The following is a 21,393-nucleotide window of genomic DNA, read 5'->3' on the forward strand; positions in this document are numbered from 1 at the left end:
TAAGATGCCAATTTGAGAAAAGGTAAGAGCCGGCTTTAGTGCAATTTCAGTGTGTGTGATAATAGACATGGCCAATATTCTTATTGATTGACATATTATTATATATTTTTAGGGAGTGTATGCAATTTCACATTATTTACACTAATATGCCAGTGTTACGAGGCCAATTTTTAAATATTAAAATGCTTTATTGATGCAAAATAAATGTAAATTGCCAGTTATGCCTTTCACTGTGGGATTAAGAAACTTGAAAATCTGCTTTCAAGTTCAACAAGTAAATTGTTGATCATGTAACAAACGTGTAACGCCTACAACAAATGTGAAAATTTGAGTTTCATTTGCTATAAATTTGGTCATTTTTCCATCATAGTTCAGTTCATCCAGATAATATAATCTGATTCGCACACTTGTTTAAAAAACAAATTAGCCAGAGATCAGTAATACCTATTAAAATATCCAGATTCTGCCTGATCTTTTAAGCGAGGTAAAATAATAAGCCAAAATAATCCAATTTGCGTGCTGCTACTCCAAACCAGGGTATGATACTGAGTGATGAGCTAATGTTGAGTGTTCCTGATGCGTGTCTCACGTCTGTCTATTTTGTGATGTTTACAGTACTCGCAGAAAGAAGACAAGTATGAGGAGGAGATCAAGGTGCTCACTGACAAACTGAAGGAGGTAAGCACATCTCCAGCACTGTAAAAGATGTTTCAGATCGATTCAGCTGTTTTAATACATTAAATTGTTTTAAAATGTAATTAATGCATACTCTTTAACCTGAGGTCACTCTGAAACTTGCATTTCAAACTGTGATGAATATGATACAAGATAACAACTCCCTGCAGAATTTTATAGATAGTAAATTACCCTAAATTTCAAGATGCTGTGATATAAGTTTGTGTCTCATTGATGTCAAATGATATAGACTTCAAAATCACACAAGCTCATTATACAGGGTGTCCGGGGGGTCTTAAAAAGTATTAAAAGTTAATAAATAATGTAGAGAAATTTAAGGGCCTTAAAAAGTATTAAGTCTTAGATGCTATTTTGCAAGGTATTCCATTTTCTATCATTTTTGAATATGCAATGTATGGTTGTATGCAAAAGTTTGCCTGAATTAAATCTGCAAATATCAGGATACTGTAGTTTATGAAATTAATAAAATCTTGCTAGATTTGACATCATGCTGCTTTGTTTATTGCAGTAACCAAATCATCACTGTTATTTCTGCAGTTCTACAGGCGCCAACCTGCTGAATTGGCTAGATTTAATAGATTTTTATTCAGTATATGACTGATGTTTTAATTTTGGATTAGTTTCTTACATTAATATTTAGTAAATATATTGTAAGTTAAAATCTCGCCAGTGTTTTCAGTTGAAACCTAAAGTAATTATAAGGTCTTAATGTATGGAAAAAGCCTTAAAGGTCTTAAAAGGTATTTAATTTCACTCTCTGATTCCCATATATACTCTGTTATAACACAAGGGCTACCTTTGTCTCAATAGCATAAGTTCAAATGTGACATTCACTCCATCTCGCAGTTCTGTAAATAAGTTAACATTCAATTTCAGACACCATATTGGCTGCGTTTCAATTTTGCCAATGAAAACCTTACATTGTAAAGCCACAGCAGTAGTGTTGTGCGTTACCAATCTAGTGAACCAATTATTCAAGGTGCCATTCAGAAAAAGAGCCGTTTACTTCATCACTGAATGAATCACTCATTTGAATGAATCAGTTGAATTAATGTCTTACCTTGCTCACATTTTTCTCACCACCTGCTTGCAATATTAGTTTCATATTTTAAGGATGATTTAATTTACCAAAATGTCATGTTTATATGTTAATCAACCTCCGATTTGGATCAAATGAAACTTTCGATGATTTACTTTCTTTATGTAGAAACAAACCTTTATGATTTTTTTTTTTTTGTTTGACAAACTAAAGTATTTTTAAAAATGTTGGCAACCAAGCTGTTTTGAAATGCCAATAAATATTTTTAGTCAGTAAATGTTTTCTGTAAATATTTCTAAAAAGCAATTTACAGTAAATTGAAAATTTTAATAAAATTAATTTTAAAGTAAATTATAATAAAAAAGGAATAGAATTATGAAGGCTTAAAGTTTGTGTAACAATTGTTGAATCAAAACTACTTTTTTTGTACTGTCAACACTTAACGTTTAACAGTACAATGATTTAAATTCATCATGGTGGTAATTTCTTAGTTAAAACACATTGTGAAATGTATTTGAAATAATTATTTGCTATATTGTGTAATTATTAGACTTTTAGATGAAATAAGAGTATTTAACTGACCTGAAAGCCTTAATCACGGTTTCCTAATGCATGTCGGGGATTTGAACCAATCTAGGGAACCAGTTATTCAAAGTACCATTCAGAAAAAGAGCCGTTTACTTCATCACTGAATGAATCAGCCATTTGAATCAATCAATTGAATAAGTGTCTCTATGAGTTAATCATTAGATATTTTTCTCAGCACCATATTTATCTATATTTGAGGAACCACATTTGAATATTAACAGTATTGAATTTAATTAATTGTGTTAAAGGTCTTTGAACATGCTGTTTCTACATTTTTGAAAATGACACATTAACATTTCATAGTAAGGAGAATGTTTTGAATGTAAATATTAAGTGTAAGTGAAATACAACGAGGACTTTCATGGTGCTCTATATGCTGCTGGGGGTGTCAATTAAGGTGCTCAATTTAAAAGGATTGGTGATTTTAATATATATATATATATATATATATATATATATATATATATATATATATATATATATATATATATATATATATATATATATATATATATATTTGTAAGATGTAATATCTATTTTTTTTTTTTACAGCATTTTGAATAATTTTGGCAACCAAACCGTTTTAGCAGAACAAAATAATTTAGTCTGTAAATATTTACAGTACTGTAATTTACAGTAAATTAAAATAAAAAATAATGGTATCAGGAAGTCTAAAAGTTTGTGTAACAAATTGTTGAATCAAAAAAAAATCTACGCTTTTAACATTTAACAGTATAATGACTTACAAATGTATTTTAATTTGTTATTTCTTTAGTAAAAACTCATTAATATTAAATTAATTTGGAATAATTAGTTGCTATATTGTATAAATAATAAGACTAAAATGTTTAATTGACCTGACAGGCTTAATCAAAGTAAAATACATTTTATTCAATGCCTTTGGCTGTCTTTCAGAGCGGTGAATGTTTTATTTGTCTCTACAGGCTGAGACTCGCGCGGAGTTTGCTGAAAGGTCTGTCGCCAAGCTTGAGAAGACCATTGATGATCTTGAAGGTACAACTTTTTATTCGTTTATTAATTCAATCACACATTTAACATCTCAGTTCAGGCAGGAATCTGCTTAAGCTTGAGGTCATGCAGCTTCCAGCCTTTCATTTCTCTTCCATCACACTGTTCCTCAAACCTCCTGCCCTTCTCTGTTTCTCCTTATCGGTTGAGTTCAGCGCTTGTCAGATCCACACACAGACTTCACTTTGTATTGTACATTTGATGACGTTTTATGAGCTGCTGTTCAATAGTCTTCTCCTGTTTAACAAGCGCAAGATCATTTTCATAACTGCACCGACGTGTTTGCGCTTCGTCAACGCATTAATGATGATAACGCAACATTAGAAGCCTTAGAAGTACGTTAACAAAGACTGTTCATTAGTAGATAAAAATTACATTGTCTATTTCATTTTAAACTTGTTTGAATTAATTTTCTTCTGTGGAACATGAAGATATTTTATTTAAAAAAAAAAAAAATATATATATATATATATACATACATACATACATACATACATACATACATACATACATACATACATACATACCAGAGTGCTTTTTCCATAATGGGAACTGAAGCTGCAGTATTTATCTATTTTTTGGTCATTTAAATGTAAACTTAAAAATAATAAAAACGTTTCACAATTAAACATAGTAGTTGAACAATAAACAATTACATTAATAATAATTATTAATTTTTATAGCTAGTCGCTGCTGAGAAACATTTATACATATAGTTCAAAATATAGTTAACATTTTTACAATAATATAATCATTATAATAATATAATATAGTCATTTACGGTTGGACAATGGTGTTGTTTTTAAATACTTGTACTTTGAAACCCTTTTTCAAAAGTTTTTAGGCCTTCTGACGAATAAATGGAAATGAAGGGTTAAATACTAGGGTTAAATACTTTTTCTAATAAAAAAAAAATAAATTTTATATATATATATATATATATATATATATATATATATATATATATATATATATATATATATATATATATATATATATATATATATATATATATATATTTATTATTATTATTATTATTATTATTATTATTATTATAAAGGGTGTCATGTAAATGTTCTCTGTCATTCAAATTTCCATGGTCAAACAGAAAAACCACATGAGTCACACAAATTTTGCATATATAAATCATGTGAGGCATATTTGGAACAAAAATGTGGCTTTGGAACGGTTTAATGTGGAAATGATCACTTTATTTCCGCACAAAAATGTTCCGAAATTGGTTCATTCAAAACAGTTCCAAATTATGGAACACAGATATTTGGAATATGCATTAAGCAAGTGGTTTTGGAATGCGTTATGTAAACAATACCGCGTTTCAAAACAATACCATGTTCTGTGCATTCCAAAATGGTCTTCGACATTCATTCAAAATTGTATGTTCCAAAACTGTCGCACATGTGTTCCAAAACGATGTTCCACGTGTTCCAAAACGATGTTCCACATGTGTTCCAAAATGATGTTCCACAAGCTTTGCATTCCAAAACAGTATTCCACATGCATTCCAAAAGTGTGCATACCAAAACAGTATACCACATACGTTCCAAAAAGATGCGTTCCACATGCATTACATTCCAAAATGGTTGATTTACATGCATATGGAACAACATTTTGGAATGCAGTTTTTAAACGCATGTAGAACAGTTTTGGAACGCAAAGCAATTGGAACATCATTTTGAAATGCACTGTGTTGGAATGCACGTGGGAGCACATTTCAAAATGATGTTCCACATATTGCGTTCCAAAACTGCATCGCAAAACTCTGTTTTACATGCGTTCCAAAGCTGTGCATTCCAAAATGATGTTCCACGTGCATTGCGTTTCAAAGCAGTGTTCCACATGTGTTCCAAAACGGTATATCGCATGCTGTCCAAAATGATGCGTTCCACATGCATTGCATTCCAAAATGATCTACAGTTTTGGAATGCAATGCATTTCAAAATGATGCTCCACATATATTGCTTTTCGAAGCTGTGCATTCCAAAATGGTGTTCCACGTGTGTTCCAAAAGGTGCATTTTAAATTTTGGAACATGCTCTATTGGAACACATTTAAAACACATGTGAAATGTAATAACTGATCACATTTTTCACATGAAAATGTTCCACTTGTGTATTTTTTATTTAAGTTTTTTATACAATGACTGAATGTGAATTATTAGTCGATCTGGTTGAGATATCCATTCGTTTGCTTTAAATTTCAGTTCCTTTTCATCCTTTTTAACTTTGATTTTTCTGTTTTCCCTCCACTCTCTCCATCTCTGCCGTCTGTCCTGCCGCTGAACTGGATGCTTCACTCCTGCATCTGTTTCTTTTAAATCCTTCCTTCACCCGTTCCTCCATTTCCCCCTCCATCAAACTCATGCGGAATCCCCCATAGATGAGTTATATTCCCAGAAACTCAAGTACAAAGCCATCAGCGAGGAGCTGGACCACGCTCTCAATGACATGACTTCAATGTAATTCATCTGCGGTCTCTGCCTGTGCCTTTCCTTTACCCATAATCCTCCTTCTCACCCCGTCTTCAGTTCACACACCGCGACTCTTCCTTCTGTTTAACACACTGCTATCACTGGAGCTCCACAAGGCGCGTGGCTTGTGGAGTCCATGTATAGAAGTTTTGTGGGTTTTTAATTTCTAACTATTGTTTTAACAATCATAACCGCTAACTTAATAAATAAATTTTGCTGGTCAGTACTGGTGCTGGGAGATATGGCTTGATAATCTGTTATTTCAAGTTCATTTATTTATTTATAGTTCATTATTCATTTATAAAGTATTTATAATAAATCGTGAATTATAAGTTCTAAAATATAGTAACAAATACAAAATATTTCAGGAATATTGAAGGCGTATTTCACTGAAAAAATCTATTATAATTTGTTTTTAAACACTAATTATTTAATTTAATATTTTATTAATTTATAATATTGTTTAAAAAATTAGAATTGTACATTTTGTTTACTTCAATCAAGTAATAAACTTTATTTGTCAAAAAACATGAAGAAACGTTTGAAAAGTAAAACAGTTCTAAAATCTGTGCTCAAATTTGAGATCTTAAGATCATATTTTAATTATTTCTGATGCATCATATGACACTGAATATGCAAACAATTCTGCTTTAAATCACAGGATTAAGTTACTGTTTATAATATGTTCAAATAGAAACTAGTTGTTTTAAAGTCACAATTACATTAAGTTTAATTACGCAGCCCAAGACCGGTTACTCACTGAAGCTAAGCAGGGCTGAGCCTGGTCAGTACCAGGTTTCAGAACCCAGGTCCTGACTTTCTGTGGTCATTAAAAATCACTTGGCATTTCTTGTAAAGAGGAGGGATGTAACCCTGGTGTCCTGGCCAAATACCCTCCATCAGCCCTTACCCATCATGGCCTCCCAATCATCCCCATCCACAGAATTAGCTCTTTCACTGTCTCTCCACTCTACCAATAGCTGGTGTGTGGTGAGCGCACTGGCACCGCTGTCCAGTGGCTGCCGTCGCATCATCCAAAAGGATGCTGCACACTGGTGGTGGTGTGGAGAGACCCCCCCTCATGATTTTGAAGCGCATTAGGTGTATAGCTGTACATGGTAAATGCGCTATATAAATACACATTACATTACATTTATATTTCACAATATTTTTACAGTATTTTTGGATCCAATAGGTGCAGCCATGAAGCTTTCTAAAATATTTGCTGTAGCATATTTATAAAATATAGTTACAGTATATATTACAATGTGAGCATTTTAGCTAATTCAACTTTGAATCGTGGAAATGCATCACATTTTAAGATGTATTTAAATGGAAGAGGTTTCATTTAGGTTAAACATAATTCACTAAATAAATGTTTTACTGTATTGTTAATCAAATAAATGCAACCTTGGTGAGTAGAAGACCCCTTTAGGGGGAAAAAAGTAATACTAAAATAAATTTTACAGGCAAACTTTTCAGAAGTGGTTTATTGAGCTTATTCTTATTCTCAGCCGTTTGAATCTCCCTTGGTTTGAGACTTCCGGTCTCATTCACTTCCGTTCATATTTAGACATTAAAATCAGCTCGTTATGCTGCTTGATATTGCAAACCCATATTTTCTTATCATATGATTCTAGTTTGTCTGTATAGTCATGGACACTTGTAGTAGTTTGACCGTTTTCTGCTGTTTATTATTCCTAGTCATTTCTCCCATAGGAAACTAAATCGGAAGTTATAAAGCAATCGCAAAAACGAGCGCACTTCTGCAGGTATTCATAATTTCCTGACATTGATAGATGCTAGTCTTAAAGGTCCCATGAAAATAAAATAGTTTTTTTAGATCTTAGTTTCAGCATGTTAGTTGTAAGGATATCTACAAGCTAGTGTGCTCCAGAATGGACATGATTTAAAAGCTGTATAAACCTGATATAAACATTCAAATCTTGTCACTTCCGCCTAAATGGATCCTCATTTCACACTTCAGTTTCTTATCAAATCTTCTGACCAATCAAATGCACTCTAGAGATGCCCCACCCCCTTCAAGATGCTTTTCATTTGATGCTCTAACAAAAGAAAACACTATTGACCTTTTTAAAGGGGTGGAGCTAATATATCTCCCGCCCTCTCTTTGTGTTTCAGTTGAGATTACATCAAACGTTGATTTTAAAAAGGCACATTTCAAAGCACTTAAGTCTAATGTTATACGTCTTTTTAGATTATTTATAAGGGTGAATCGTTAAAACCAGTAATACAAAGTATGATTCTCCATATCACCCAGCCTGGCCCTATTCGACCTTAGTTTTAACCCAAAAGCATGTTCAGAAATGCACCACGGTTTTCCAGTGGGAAGTGTTTTTGTTTGTTTTTTTTCTCCGTGTGGTTTGTTTTTCTCTCCTCTGGTGTAAATTGATCTACTAACAAGGTCTTCTTCTATTCAGAAGAATGCCCAAGCTTGCAGTGTAGAGATGCTTTGTGAGCTCATCTGTCGACATCATGTTAGATGTCGTGACACTATGTAGTAGTTCTGTAGGAGCGTGTGCTGTTTGGTAAGTCAGCCGAGTGGTTGTGTGGCTCCCCTCTTTGGCCAACAGCAGAAAAAAAACAGGCACATAGTGATGAGTTGGAGACTAAAGTGCCCCTGTTATGCTTATTTTAAGTTTTAGAGCTAAGATAAATGAAGTTGCTGTCTTTGCATGGGTTTCTAACAAACGTGCATGAACATTGATGCAAGAGAATTTCGAAGTTGTGATTTAAATTTTTTTAAAGGCATAAATTATATATAATCCTTAATTGATAAATCGCACATTATTGCTTCTGAAGCAAACATGATTCATTAAAATAAATAAATAAATAAATCAGGGGGTGTAAACATTTGCACATTATGATCCATGGGTAAAATATTTTTGTTTTCTGGGAATTATATGGGGGAAATGCGATAATGTCTTTCAGAAGCATCATGTATAATAATATCTTTATACCGATTACCAATAATCATCTTTTTCAGAAGTTTAATAGCATGAATGCATTTTAACATGTTTCTAAAAATCAATACAAAAATACCAAGATTAATTTTGATAGTAAAAGGACTCTGTGATTAGTCCAGGAGGAAGAATAACACGTTAAAAAATAAGGGGGTGTAAACTTTTGCACGTAATTATTTTTAATTTAAACAATTATTTTAAGTGTTTTTTTTTTATGTGTAATTATATGTAGGTTTTTAAAGAAAAGAAAAAAGCAATTAGGAACAATCATCCAGTTTGTAGGTTTAAAACATTAATATCTGCTTTATCGCAGTTATGGAAAATCTGTAAATATAAGAGAATATTTTTTTTATACTGTGGTATCATTTTTTTTTTTATCTTAATGGTGAAAACATTTACTTAATCTCTAGAAGGAAACATGGGAGATTTAAAATAATAGGGCACGTAAACTTTTACATACAATTGTTTGACAGTAAATTGTCTCTTTTTGTATTCTGGGAATGTGAAAATATTTCATGTGGATTCTGGAAGGCAGTACTAATTCAATTCTATTCCCTTATTAAATATCTTTAAACCAAATAATTTAAGATCTTTAACCAATTAAATATCTTTAAATCAAAATGATTAATTTTTAGTCAAAATGACTCCAATTGCCAACAATCATCTATTACGAAAGTATAAAACATAATTAACATCTATAATATCACAGTTGTGGAAAATCTGTAAATATAAGAGTATTTTTACTGTGGTTTAACTCTTTTAAGTTTTATAGTGAAAACATCCACTTACGTTCCAGAAGGAAACATGGAGGAATAAAAATAGGGGGGTGTAAACTTTTACACAATTGTTTGAGGATAAATTGTCTTATTTTGGATTCTGGGAAATGTGAAAATATTTGATGTGAAAGGCAATATTAATTCAATCATATTCACTTATTAAGTATCTTTAAACCAAATAATTTAAGATCTTTAATATTGCAGTTATGGAAAATCTGTAAATAATGGAGATTTATTAAACTTGAAACGTTGAAAATGATCCAGAAGGAAATACAAGGCAATAAAAAGTATGGGGTGCAAATCTTTGCTTTCACTCCAGAAGGAAACATGGGGGTATAAAAATAATAGGAGATGTATACTTTTACACACAATTGATTTGGGGAAATACTGTATGTATAATAAAAAAGGCCACTAGAATATAATCCCCCTATTCAAAAGTTAAAGACCCTCTTATTTATAATGGATCATATTTGTAAATTCAGTGCATGCGTCTTGTCTTATACAGTATATAGTCTGTTGTAGTCTATAAACAGAGAGAAATGAGAATTTATTCATTTTTTTTAATAGCGGTCTACATTTTTATAATTCCTTTAAATATTAAGTGTGGCTTCAACCGTGTAATATTTAATGATCCTTTCAATTTAATTTGGTGCATTAAAGAAACCTTTTGTATTATACAAAGCCTCCTTTTAAATGTGTTGTATTTAAACTATCAGAAAGGAAGGGTTTTAATTTAAAAACAATGACATTTGAATTATTTAATGACGGTTTTGAATAGATATAAACTCCAAAAACAAAGCAGGCAGCCTTTAAAAGAGCACAACAGAGGCACTTTACTAACGGACTCTTAATAATAATTAACCAGCGTCCATTTTGGATCATCGTTGCTCCCGTGTGTCGTGGTTTCTTCCCTATTTTGATGTGTTTTCCGGTTTTCCCTCTGCCCCGTCCATCACCACTTTTTCTTGCTCTTCCCTGCGCAGATAAACTGTTCATCGAAGACGCGTCCCGCCGGCTGACCGATCATCACTCTGCTCTTTCCAGCCTTTCTTTTACCCTCATCCCTCTATCTTTCAATCTCATTTCTCTTCATCTAAGTGTTTTTATCATCTCCTCTTGTACAGAAGCTTTAATTTTCTCTCCTGTCTGTAAAACTATGTAAACCTTGTCCTTTTCTGTTTGTGTCTTTTGTTTCTCTTCATTTTTTGTCTCTGTGCTTTTATTGCCGTGGCTCTAATAAAGTCCAAAGCACTGGAAGTCCTGTGTTTCTTCTGTGGTGGTGGTTTTGTTTTATGAGCTCTCGCTCGTCTAGTGTTTAATTAAGCTGATGGGTTTTCATGTGAAGAGCGTGTCTGCTCGTCGGTTTCCCTGCATTTTCATATTAGGCAAATTCCTGCTTTCCTACTATTCAAATACTTGAGGCCTTTTAATCAAGGAAGTACGTGACGGTCTCCTCTGTTTTATGGGCTGTCGATGAAACCGCTCTACTATCTGTTGGTGCTCATACTGCAGTATTAGTCAATGTGACACATCCTACACTGCATAAGCGATTGATTACTTACAGAAAAAAGTGAGTAAACCAATTGCCTTAAAAATGACAATGATTTTTGTAAAAATAAGTATTTATATTGGAAGTTATTAAAATTAAAGGTGTTGTATGTCAGTTTTTGACTCTTCTAAAGCACAAAAATACCATAATATGTTTGCAGATATTTCAGAAACATGCTCGGTGAACATTCTTGTTTATCTGAAAATGTGTGTTACTTGCTGGAACGGCTGTCTTTGTTTTGGTCCCTTTAACCCGCACAATGCGTTCAGCCGATTATATTTCAGCTCCTTGGGTTGCTTTGTTGTGATTCATTCAGTCGTGAAGGCTCTCAAAGCATGCGTCCGCGACCGAAATGCGACCTCTGGTGGACAGTAGCAGACTCTGAAATGAGACGCAGATTCAGAGTTCCACATGAGGTGGTTATTATTTAGCAAATAATGTAAATATTACGAACGTAAAGGTGAGCAGGTTACATTGTAACCTTGTGTCATAACAACACACTACCTGATGAGATTTGCTGTGAGCGATTTGGCTTTTTGCACCAGACAAAAGACGACAAATTTAAATAGCCATTCAGAAGCATAGAATAGTGCACTCACTGCACTCCAACAAAATGGTAAGGTTTATAATCTATTTAATACATATACACCTCTTTACCATTATTAAATGTAGATGCTAAATCGCTAATATGTGTTGGTTTACACAGAGTCACAGGTCTAAAGGTCGATTTTAAAACGGTTTATTTTATTTTCAAGATCTGAGGTGAATTATCTGGAAAATATTCCTTCTATCACAAGGCGTTGCTTTTTAGTTAGAACGCTACTTAAATCAGCCTTTGTTGGTGTCATCAATCTGGCAACCTGCTCTTATCTGTGTTTTAAACCAGGGGGGCAACCACTAGGTGTCAACTTACAACTTCATCTCTAAGTTTAGTGAACTAAAGAGTTTTATTTAATAATTTGAAGTTGAAGAGTTTACTCAATTTTTCAACTAATCGCTTTTTATTCACCTGTCAAAAAGTCAAATTACTTATTTAAAGTGAGCTGACACAACCCAGTTTTTAAGGTATTTTGGTGGATAACTTTTTAATTGTTCAATCCATATAAATTTGTAAAAATTAAGTTAACTTTTTTTTTTTTTACATTGTAGACTTTTAGTTGAGAATGAGAATGTTTTGCTGACTGATGTCAGTAAAATACCGCCTTTTAATATAGTACGTAAGCTCCATCATTTTTGAGAAATAGGATCTGCTTTGTAATAAGAATGTAATAAAATGGTACTTTAAAAAACAATTACTAGTGTTGCAGTAAACTAAACTAATTCTGAAAACTAATTTTTTCAACCTGTCGCCAAGGCATTATTACTCATTTGAACAGTTTATTCATAAAGTGCATTAACAACTACTAAACATGATGGCTTGATTGTAATTTGCCATTGAAAATCGTACTAATATAAACAATAAAATGTGGATACAAAAACTATCACTGGGATAGTACCCTTTCAAAATATACACTTTTATATATATTTTTAAAGTACTTCTATGTTAATAAACGCATTTGTTTATATACAAACAGGTTCCTTTTAAAAGGTTACTGCCCCAGTGACACATTTCTACATTTATTTCTTAATTCATATATAACTAAAGAGGTTTAAGCATATTCTAGCCTCCTCACTTTGGGTCAGTCATTTTTCTGAAAGTCGACTCCAAGCTTTTAATCTGCTGTTTACATGAGAGTATAAGAGCTCAGAGCTATGAAAAAAAAATCATAGTCATAAATGTTACCAGGAAAGTTATTTCAGCTATTTTATTCCAAAAATAACTCTGACACCTCAGACATTCTCCACATCATAAATGTATTTTGCAAAAAACTTTTTGTTTCTTAATTGATGAGGTATCTAATTGATTATATCAGATATTATGAAAACATATACTCTGACAGTTACCAGAATTAACCCCACTTGAATGAATAATACAGTAGTTAAGCACCAGCCCGACACCAGCTTTAAGATGCATGGAGGGCAGAGCGAATAAGCATTTTTAATTTTATCCCATAACCTTTTTGGGATAAATAAGTAGTTTTATGACCAATGGGAAAGGTCCTGGAAAGCAATTAAAAGGGACCTTTTTACGTTACAAATAAAAATCATGAATGTAGATCATTTCATAATTAAGTCTTTGTTTTTAGTAGTTTTCTAAATCAAATCACAGAAATTTAGCAGTGTGTTATTTGGTGACAGGCCAGCGTGATGGCTGATCAACAAAATACTTTTATTTTACTGCCATGAACTTGCTTTATGCTCAATAAATCAATAAAATAAAAATAAAAAGTTCAATAAATCAATAAAATTCATCCCAAAAGTTTGTGAAATATGGTGAAAAGGCTAAATATACTTAAGGGATATAAATAATTATTAATATAAAGTCATATCAGTGTGTTTTTGACACTTGATATAGCTTTGTATATAATAATTAAATGATTGTAAGTGAAATTCTAAATGTCTTTGACACTTGCATACCTGGGTCTGAAATGACCTGAACACCAAACATGAATACTTTAATCATTTAGAAAATTAAATAAGTAAATAACATTTGAAAACTGAATTCTTTTAAGCAGCACTTGCTTATTCCTTTTCTTATTATTGTTAAAAATGTTCATTAATTCAGCATGTGTGAATCCCTTCCAAACAAAACAACAACAAACCAAAACAGTTGCGGTTAAATGAGGTTTCAAATGTGCTTCTCTTCCTGTATTATTGAACTAGTGATTTTTCCTACAAACTCCTCCAGTCTTCTCCTTCACAATCTCCTCCAGGTCGGTTTGAATGTGTGTGAACTAACCCTTCCTCGTCTCCTCCTTCCTCACGCTCTTCTTCCTCTGTTTCTCTCTTTTCTCTTGTCTTTTAACCGCTGCATTGGCGCTGCTGTAGACCGGCTCTACCAGCAACTAGAGAAAAACCGCCTGCTCTCCAACGAGCTCAGAATGGCCTTGAATGAGGATTAAACTAGTCTGGACTTTCGTTGCTTGTCACCAAATGGTGTCTAAAATGAATGCTGATGTGGCTGAAAGTTCAAAGAACGGGTTTCTGTAACAAAGCGACACTTTTGCTGCCTTCATGTCATGCAAGATCGGATTTATGGTTTAGATTTTTAACAATTACGATTGGTTTGTCATGTTTTGTGCAGGATTGATACCTCTGAATGCACCACCATTCAGAAATCTGGCATTAAATATTTTACATTTAGTCATTTAAATGTCGACTTACAAATAAAGAGGCATTCAGGGATTCAACAAGAAGAGGCAATACACACGACGTGCTAGTTATACAAAGGAACTGTAAGTTTTCAGAGAATGAAGTGCAAGAATAAAAAGTTTAAGTGTTTCTACAGGTAGTTTAGCCACTTACCTGTGTGAAGTTCACTTCATAAATGCACAGTGTTTTTTTTAAATAGATATGAAATGATGATAAAAAAAGTATCTGATGCAAAAACTGCTGCAAGTATCGATTAAAGTTCCAAAGAGAGAAAGAATGTTTTGTACAGGTGGTTTGTCAAGACCACTCACCTCTGTGAGGCACACTTAGGATTAAATAGTTTGAGGTTTTGCATATTATTTTGTGTTTTTAGTTTTCCGCAACATTTAAAATAAGATAATTTTGATGCAAATCTCAGTTTAAATTGTAAATATTAAAAGTTTGAGATTTAGGACTCAAAATCTAAAGCGCATGGCGCAAAAGCTTTAAAGACATGCCCGAATTCACTTTTGCTATGGATGACATCCATTAACCTACATGTTTAATTTCGTTTAAGTGACTTTCAAAACTATTTTTAAATTCCGTTCTAATTTCCAGCAAATATAAATATGCATATATTAAATAATGATAAAACTAATAATAGCAATAATAACATTATAAAAATGCAAATTGTCATGAATGAACTGAAAAAAGCCCTGAGGTGAAGGCATGGAGGCAGTGTTTTTGCATTTATGTAGAAAATAATAATGCTTGTAACATTTTAATTCCTTAATTAGTTTTATTTGTAAAGATATTTGTGTATTGCTGTAAATCCTGTGTGTATTACACCTGAAACTTGTCTATAGCACTTGTTCACTGTTGCTCTTATAGTTGTGTAAATTGCTTCCTTGTCCTCATTTTTAAGTTGCTTTGGATAAAAGCGTCTGCTAAATGACTAAATGTAAATGTATTAAGCAAAGTGTAAGCATTTGGACTACATAGGTGCATAACTAATGCGCTCTGCTCTTGACTTTAGAGCAGCTTTTAGTTGGTTAATGGCATGATCGATTTCAGTTCCTCAAAATAGCAACGCGCCTTAACTCACCTCCTTTTTAGACCGGCACACCCATGAGTCCACAAAGTGGCGCAAATAGATTTGCTTTTTAAAACCAAGTGGTGCACAACATAAAAATTAGGGTTGCGCTGGTCTGAAAATACCAACAAATAGCGCCAAACACGTCTTGCACCGTGCAGGATTTGGCCCATAATCTCAGAATATAATTTAAACTATAAAACCTGTAGAATTTTTATCAGAGCCTTTTACTTAAAATTGCAGGCGTCACAAGTTATAAATAAAAAAAGCAAACATGCTATAAACATGCTACTTTTAAGGATATTAAGCACCAAATACAAATGAAACTAATCTAATTTACTATATTAAAGAAATTATATATTTTTTTGGTTGGTTGTAAAAAGAGAATTTGCCTCACTTATATTTTGACATGACAAATTGTACCTTACTGTTATATGTATTAAACTCACTTCCCTTAGCAAAAGAGAAATTGACGCATGCATATTATCGCAAGCGGAACTTTGAATTCGACTTGTGAATTAGTCTCAGATTGACTTGAAGGCAGCATTTGGCTAATGGACGGCTACAACTATAATCAGGATGTCATGTAATGCCTTTTGCTTTCTGCAAGAGTCAGCACTCTTTAACTGTGTCTGTTTATATATACATATTTCTATATGAACACATGTATATCAGTATGTGTACATATAATGTATCTCTGCTGTAGACATTTAAAAGAAAGCATGAATTGAGTGTGAGAAATGGGGTGTGCGATATTGGGGATGTTTTCTTTGATGACAATTAGACTTTTATTAATTGTGACTAGTCTGTTTTACAGTGACGGAGCCATTTAAATGATTCGTTCAAAACGACTGATTCATTTAGAAATAAAGCTATGGACTCTCTTTATGAATGAAACTTTTGAGCAAAGGTGCCCAAACTCAATCCTGGAGGGCCGGTGTTCTGCATAGTTTAGCTCCAACTTGCTTCCACGCACCAATCTGGAGGTTTCTAGTATATCTGGTAAGAGCTTGATTAGCTTGTTCAGGTGTGTTTAATTGGGGTTGGAACTCAAATTTGCAGGACACCGGCCCTCCAGAGTTTGGGCACCCCTGCTTTTGAGTCAGTAGCTGGGTTTTCGTCACACTGTGTTAACATGCATTATATGACAAATTAGTAAAACGGATAAAAATAGAAAATAAATAAAATAAATTCCTTAATTGAACTTTTTTTTTTGCTGTCTTGGGTGGTTTTGGTTAATGTGAATAAAAGGAGATTGAAACACATTTGCTGAATAAACTCTGACAGTAAACATTACAGCCAATTGGCCAATCAAGCTGTCTCCATTATGCTTGCCTTGTTTACTGCTGGTTGCTAGGTAACCAATACTACAGTGAGCCACTCTAACAAGATAATGGAAACGCACCTGATTTGCATCTGGGATTTAAATGGGGTTTTTTTCTTGGGGTTTTTTTTGTACTTTGAAAAGATTTGCTTCGTTAGGATGGAAACCCAGCTAATGACTTGACAATCGTTTTATAAAAAATAATAAAAAAAGATTTTTGCTTAATTCCTAAATATAAAACGGATACATTTTGGGCAGAAAGAAACAGTGTTGTGTTATGTCCTGCTATGAATTTGTTGAGAAATATATTTTATTTTATTTTTTCAAACAGACAATATTGTGCCTAAAGTGTAACATCAGATATATGTAAAGTCAGTATTACATTTCGCACACACATATGCTAATGTTTGGGAAAATGTCACTCTCTTGCTAGTGTGAGATTAACTAGGCTCTTATATCTTAAAACTATTCAAAACAGAGCCATACGGGGATATTTTGTGCATTTGTAAATTGAATTATTGGCTCGTTCTAATAAGCATCATTACACAGTCAATGCTTTTGCACTCTTAAAGAGACAGTTCACCTAATATATGAAAATTGTCACTTGTTCCAAACATGTTTGAGCTTTTATTTTCCTTCTGTTGAACCCAAAAGAAGATAAACTGAAGAAAAAACACAGCCGTAGCATTTTTATTTTGTTCCTACTATGGATGTCAATAGGATATAATAAACGTCATCATGCAGTCAATGCTTTTGGACTCTTAAAGAGACAGTTCACTCAAAAATGAAAACCGTTCCAAATCTATTTCAATTTTTCTTCTGACGAAAGATGTACTGAAGATTGTACTGAAAACAGCAGCCATTGACTTCCATAGTAATATTTTTTTGTTCCTACTATGGATGTCAAGGGTGGCCATTTTTAATTTTGGGGTGAACTTACCCTTTATAATGCACTTTTGTTTGCTTTTGGAAGCGTTTAAAGTCAAAATTGTATTTGTAATCACACACACATATGCGAATATTTGGGAAAATGCCACTCTTGCTAGTGTGCTATTACTAAACTATCAAAAACAGAGCTACAATTTTTCATTTTTGGGTGAACTGACCCTTTAAAACGCACTTTTGTTTGTTTTTGGAAATGAGTGACACTTGATGATGTCAACAGTTCACAATATTATCATAAATATCGCACGCCCCAGTGTCTATTATTGCACATGCTGACGGAAACCACTGCATGTTTTTTAGTTTTTGTTCCCTACATGCTTTGCACTGATATTAACGTGTGTCTCACTTGATGTTCTAACAGAGAAACTCTCACACGCTAAAGAAGAAAACCTCGATATGAACCAGATGTTGGAACAGACTCTATTGGAGCTGAATAACATGTGAATCCTGCTCACATGATGATGATGATGATGATGATGTCTGCATTTTGTAACCGTTATTATTTTTCTTTTTTCGTCCTGACAATTATCAGATTGAATAACATGTGCCATTTGTTACGAAAGCTTTAGTTCCTTTGTATTTTATTTGTGTTTTTTTATGTAATACTATGGGACGTGTTCGTTTTATTCTGGTCATGCACAAAGTTAGCAGCGATTGCACTTGATTGAATATAAATATATATATGCACATAACGGTTCTAGCGGACACGCTCGAGTCTGAAGCCAAGTCGAATTGAAATTTAGATCTTTTTGTTTTATAGTGTACATGGGATGAGGTTGTCCTGTGTATTACTGGTGCTACTGTGAAGGCAGAAGTCTAGCAGTGTGTAGATTTAGAGATTTATTATGAATAATATACACTTTTTTTTTTTCAAATTTGGATATCATTCTTTGTGCCAATATTCAGCCCTAAAGGGACTTATATACACTTTTTATTTATTTTTTTTGGTTTTCCTTCTGTTTTGCTACAAGATGTCAGGCAACATTATTTTTGCAAACATTCGCTTGCGCCGAAATCCACGTTTCAAAATGTTTGCGTTTTGAATTTCAGAAAGAAAACCAATATGATGAGATCATATTTGGGTTTGCGCCTCATTGATTTTAGTCATTTTAAATGTAGATGTATTAAGTGTATGTCATACAAAAAAAATGTACAAAGCTGAAATAAATAAATAAAGCCACTCCGTTTGACGTTTTCCAAAGCCTGGCGTCTGTTTGTGAGGAGTTGATGCTTCTGCTTTCTGCATTTTCTGAGCACTGAACAGGTGAGTTTGGTTTCCTCTGTGTTTGTTTATTATCTTTTTACAATAATCTTGAGGATGTTGCCTGATGTATGTTAATTAATCACACTCATTGCTACCGGTGATGGTTAATGTATGGTTTTCTGTAGGAAATAGAAATCTAGTAACAAGTTACTAAAACAAACAAGTAACTAAACAAACAACTAAACAAAACGAGTAACTAAACAAAACAAGTAACTAAACAAACAACTAAACAAAACGAGTAACTTAACAAAACAACTAAACAAAACAAGTAACTAAACAAACAAGTAACTATAATAAGTAAACAAACAACTAAAACAAGTAAAACAAACAACTAAACAAAACAAGTAACTAAACAAACAAGTAACTAAACAAACAAGTAACTAAAACAAGTAAACAAACAACTAAACAAAACAAGTAACTAAACAAACAAGTAACTAAAACAAGTAAACAAACAACTAAACAAAACAAGTAACTAAACAAACAAACAACTAAAACAAGTAAAACAAACAAGTAACTAAACAAACAAACAAGTAACTAAAGAAGCAAACAAGTAACTAAACAAACAACTAAACAAAACAAGTAATTTGACAAAACAAGTAACTAAACAAACAAGTAAACAAACAAGTAACTAAACAAACAACTAAACAAAACAAGTAATTTCACAAAACAAGTAACTAAACAAACAAGTAACTAAAATAAGTAAACAAGTAACTAAAACGAGTAAAACTAACAAGTAACTAAACAAACAAGTAACTAAAGAAGCAAACAAGTAAAAAAACAAGTAACTAAACAAACAACTAAACAAAACAAGTAATTTGACAAAACAAGTAACTAAACAAACAAGTAACTAAAATAAGTAAACAAACAAGTAACTAAAACAAGTAAAACAAACAAGTAACTAAACAAACAAGTAACTAAAATAAGTAAACAAACAAGTAACTAAAACAAGTAAAACAAACAAGTAACTAAACAAACAAGTAACTAAAATAAGTAAAAAAACAAGTAACTAAAACAAGTAAAACAAACAAGTAACTAAACAAACAAATAACTAAAGAAGCAAACAAGTAAAAAAAACAAGTAACTAAACAAACAACTAAACAAAACAAGTAATTTAACAAAACGTGCAACTAAACAAACAAGTAACTAAAATAAGTAAACAAACAACTAAAACAAGCAAAACAAACAAGTAACTAAACAAACAAGTAACTAAAGAAGCAAACAAGTAAACAAACAAGTAATTAAACGAGTAACTAAACAAACAAACTACTAAAACAAACAACTAAACAAACAAGTAACTAAACTAAACAAACAAGTAACCAAACAAACAAGTAATTAAGCAAGTAAACAAACAACTAAACAAAACAAGTAAACAAACAAGCAAGCAAACAAACAAGTAATTAAGCAAGTAAACAAACAACTAAACAACTAAAACAAGAAAACAAGCAAACAAACAAGTAACTAAAACAAACAAACCACTAAAACAAGTAAACAAACAAGTAATTAAGCAAACAAACAAGTAACTTAAGTAAACAAACAACTAAACAACTAAAACAAGTAAACAAGCAAACAAACAAGTAACTAAAACAAACAAACCACTAAAACAAGTAAACAAACAAGTAATTAAGCAAACAAACAAGTAACTAAACAAACAAACAAACTACTAAAACAAGTAGCAAACAAACAAGTAACTAAACAAAACAAAAATAGAGCATAGGTTTGTGCTTTTGGACGCTCTTTTTGATTGTAAGATTTTGATTGTAGTCTTGTTGTGACAGCTGGATGAACAAACTGGCAGTTAAAACAGCTTGATTACAAAACCACACGAGTCTTGCTTCTATTCAAGCTGATGCAACATTCATGCCGTTGCATGATCATGTCAAGGTGACGTTTCTCAGTGTTTTGACTGCTGGTTTGTTGGCAGATGTAAATAAAGCATTATAGAGCTTAGAGCTGAAAATGCTGGATCATCATAGTGGAATCCACTGAGTGTGGATTAAAGATTGCTTTTTTTAAATGGAAATTTAGTTTATTAAATATGTTAAAATGTATTCAAAATGAAAGCCTAACCACACATTAATAATAGAAATGTAATTAGATGTTAAATATATTTATATAGCAATATAATACTTGTTAAAATACATTCTGTAATGTAAATGTGGGTGTGCATGAGAATTTTTACATGCATTTTAATGTATTTAAATATATTTGAGATTAAATCGAACCATTTAAACAATCGTATTTGATGAAATATGTATTTTAGCATTTAATAACAGTAAATATAATCATGCACTAGAAGTAAATATTTGTAATTGGCTAAATTACAATTGTAAAATGAATGTAAATGTAAAATAAATATATGTAAAATTTAAATCCTAACCAAATCTAAA

The 21,393-nt window shown here is 32.2% G+C and overlaps 1 protein-coding gene across 8 annotated transcripts in view; it reads left to right on the forward strand.

Moving 5' to 3' along the window:
- tpm1 (tropomyosin 1 (alpha)) overlaps nucleotides 1–18,937 on the forward strand; it is a 57,151-nt gene extending 38,214 nt beyond the window's left edge. For 4 of the 8 annotated variants that reach the window (XM_056451630.1, XM_056451633.1, XM_056451628.1 and 1 more), the window contains 3 exons: nucleotides 616–678; nucleotides 3,268–3,337; nucleotides 18,104–18,937. In XM_056451630.1, coding sequence (XP_056307605.1) covers nucleotides 616–678; nucleotides 3,268–3,337; nucleotides 18,104–18,186 — 216 coding nt within the window. In that variant the 3' untranslated portion in view covers nucleotides 18,187–18,937. Of the gene's footprint in view, nucleotides 1–615; nucleotides 679–3,267; nucleotides 3,338–5,749; nucleotides 5,833–10,583; nucleotides 10,858–18,103 lie in introns of those variants that run through there. The other 4 variants (XM_056451629.1, XM_056451627.1, XM_056451631.1 and 1 more) reach the window with 2 other exon arrangements.
- Nucleotides 18,938–21,393: the final 2,456 nt, after the last annotated feature.

The sequence above is a fragment of the Danio aesculapii genome, chromosome 25 (genome assembly GCF_903798145.1).
Source record: "Danio aesculapii chromosome 25, fDanAes4.1, whole genome shotgun sequence".
Lineage (NCBI taxonomy): Eukaryota > Metazoa > Chordata > Actinopteri > Cypriniformes > Danionidae > Danio > Danio aesculapii.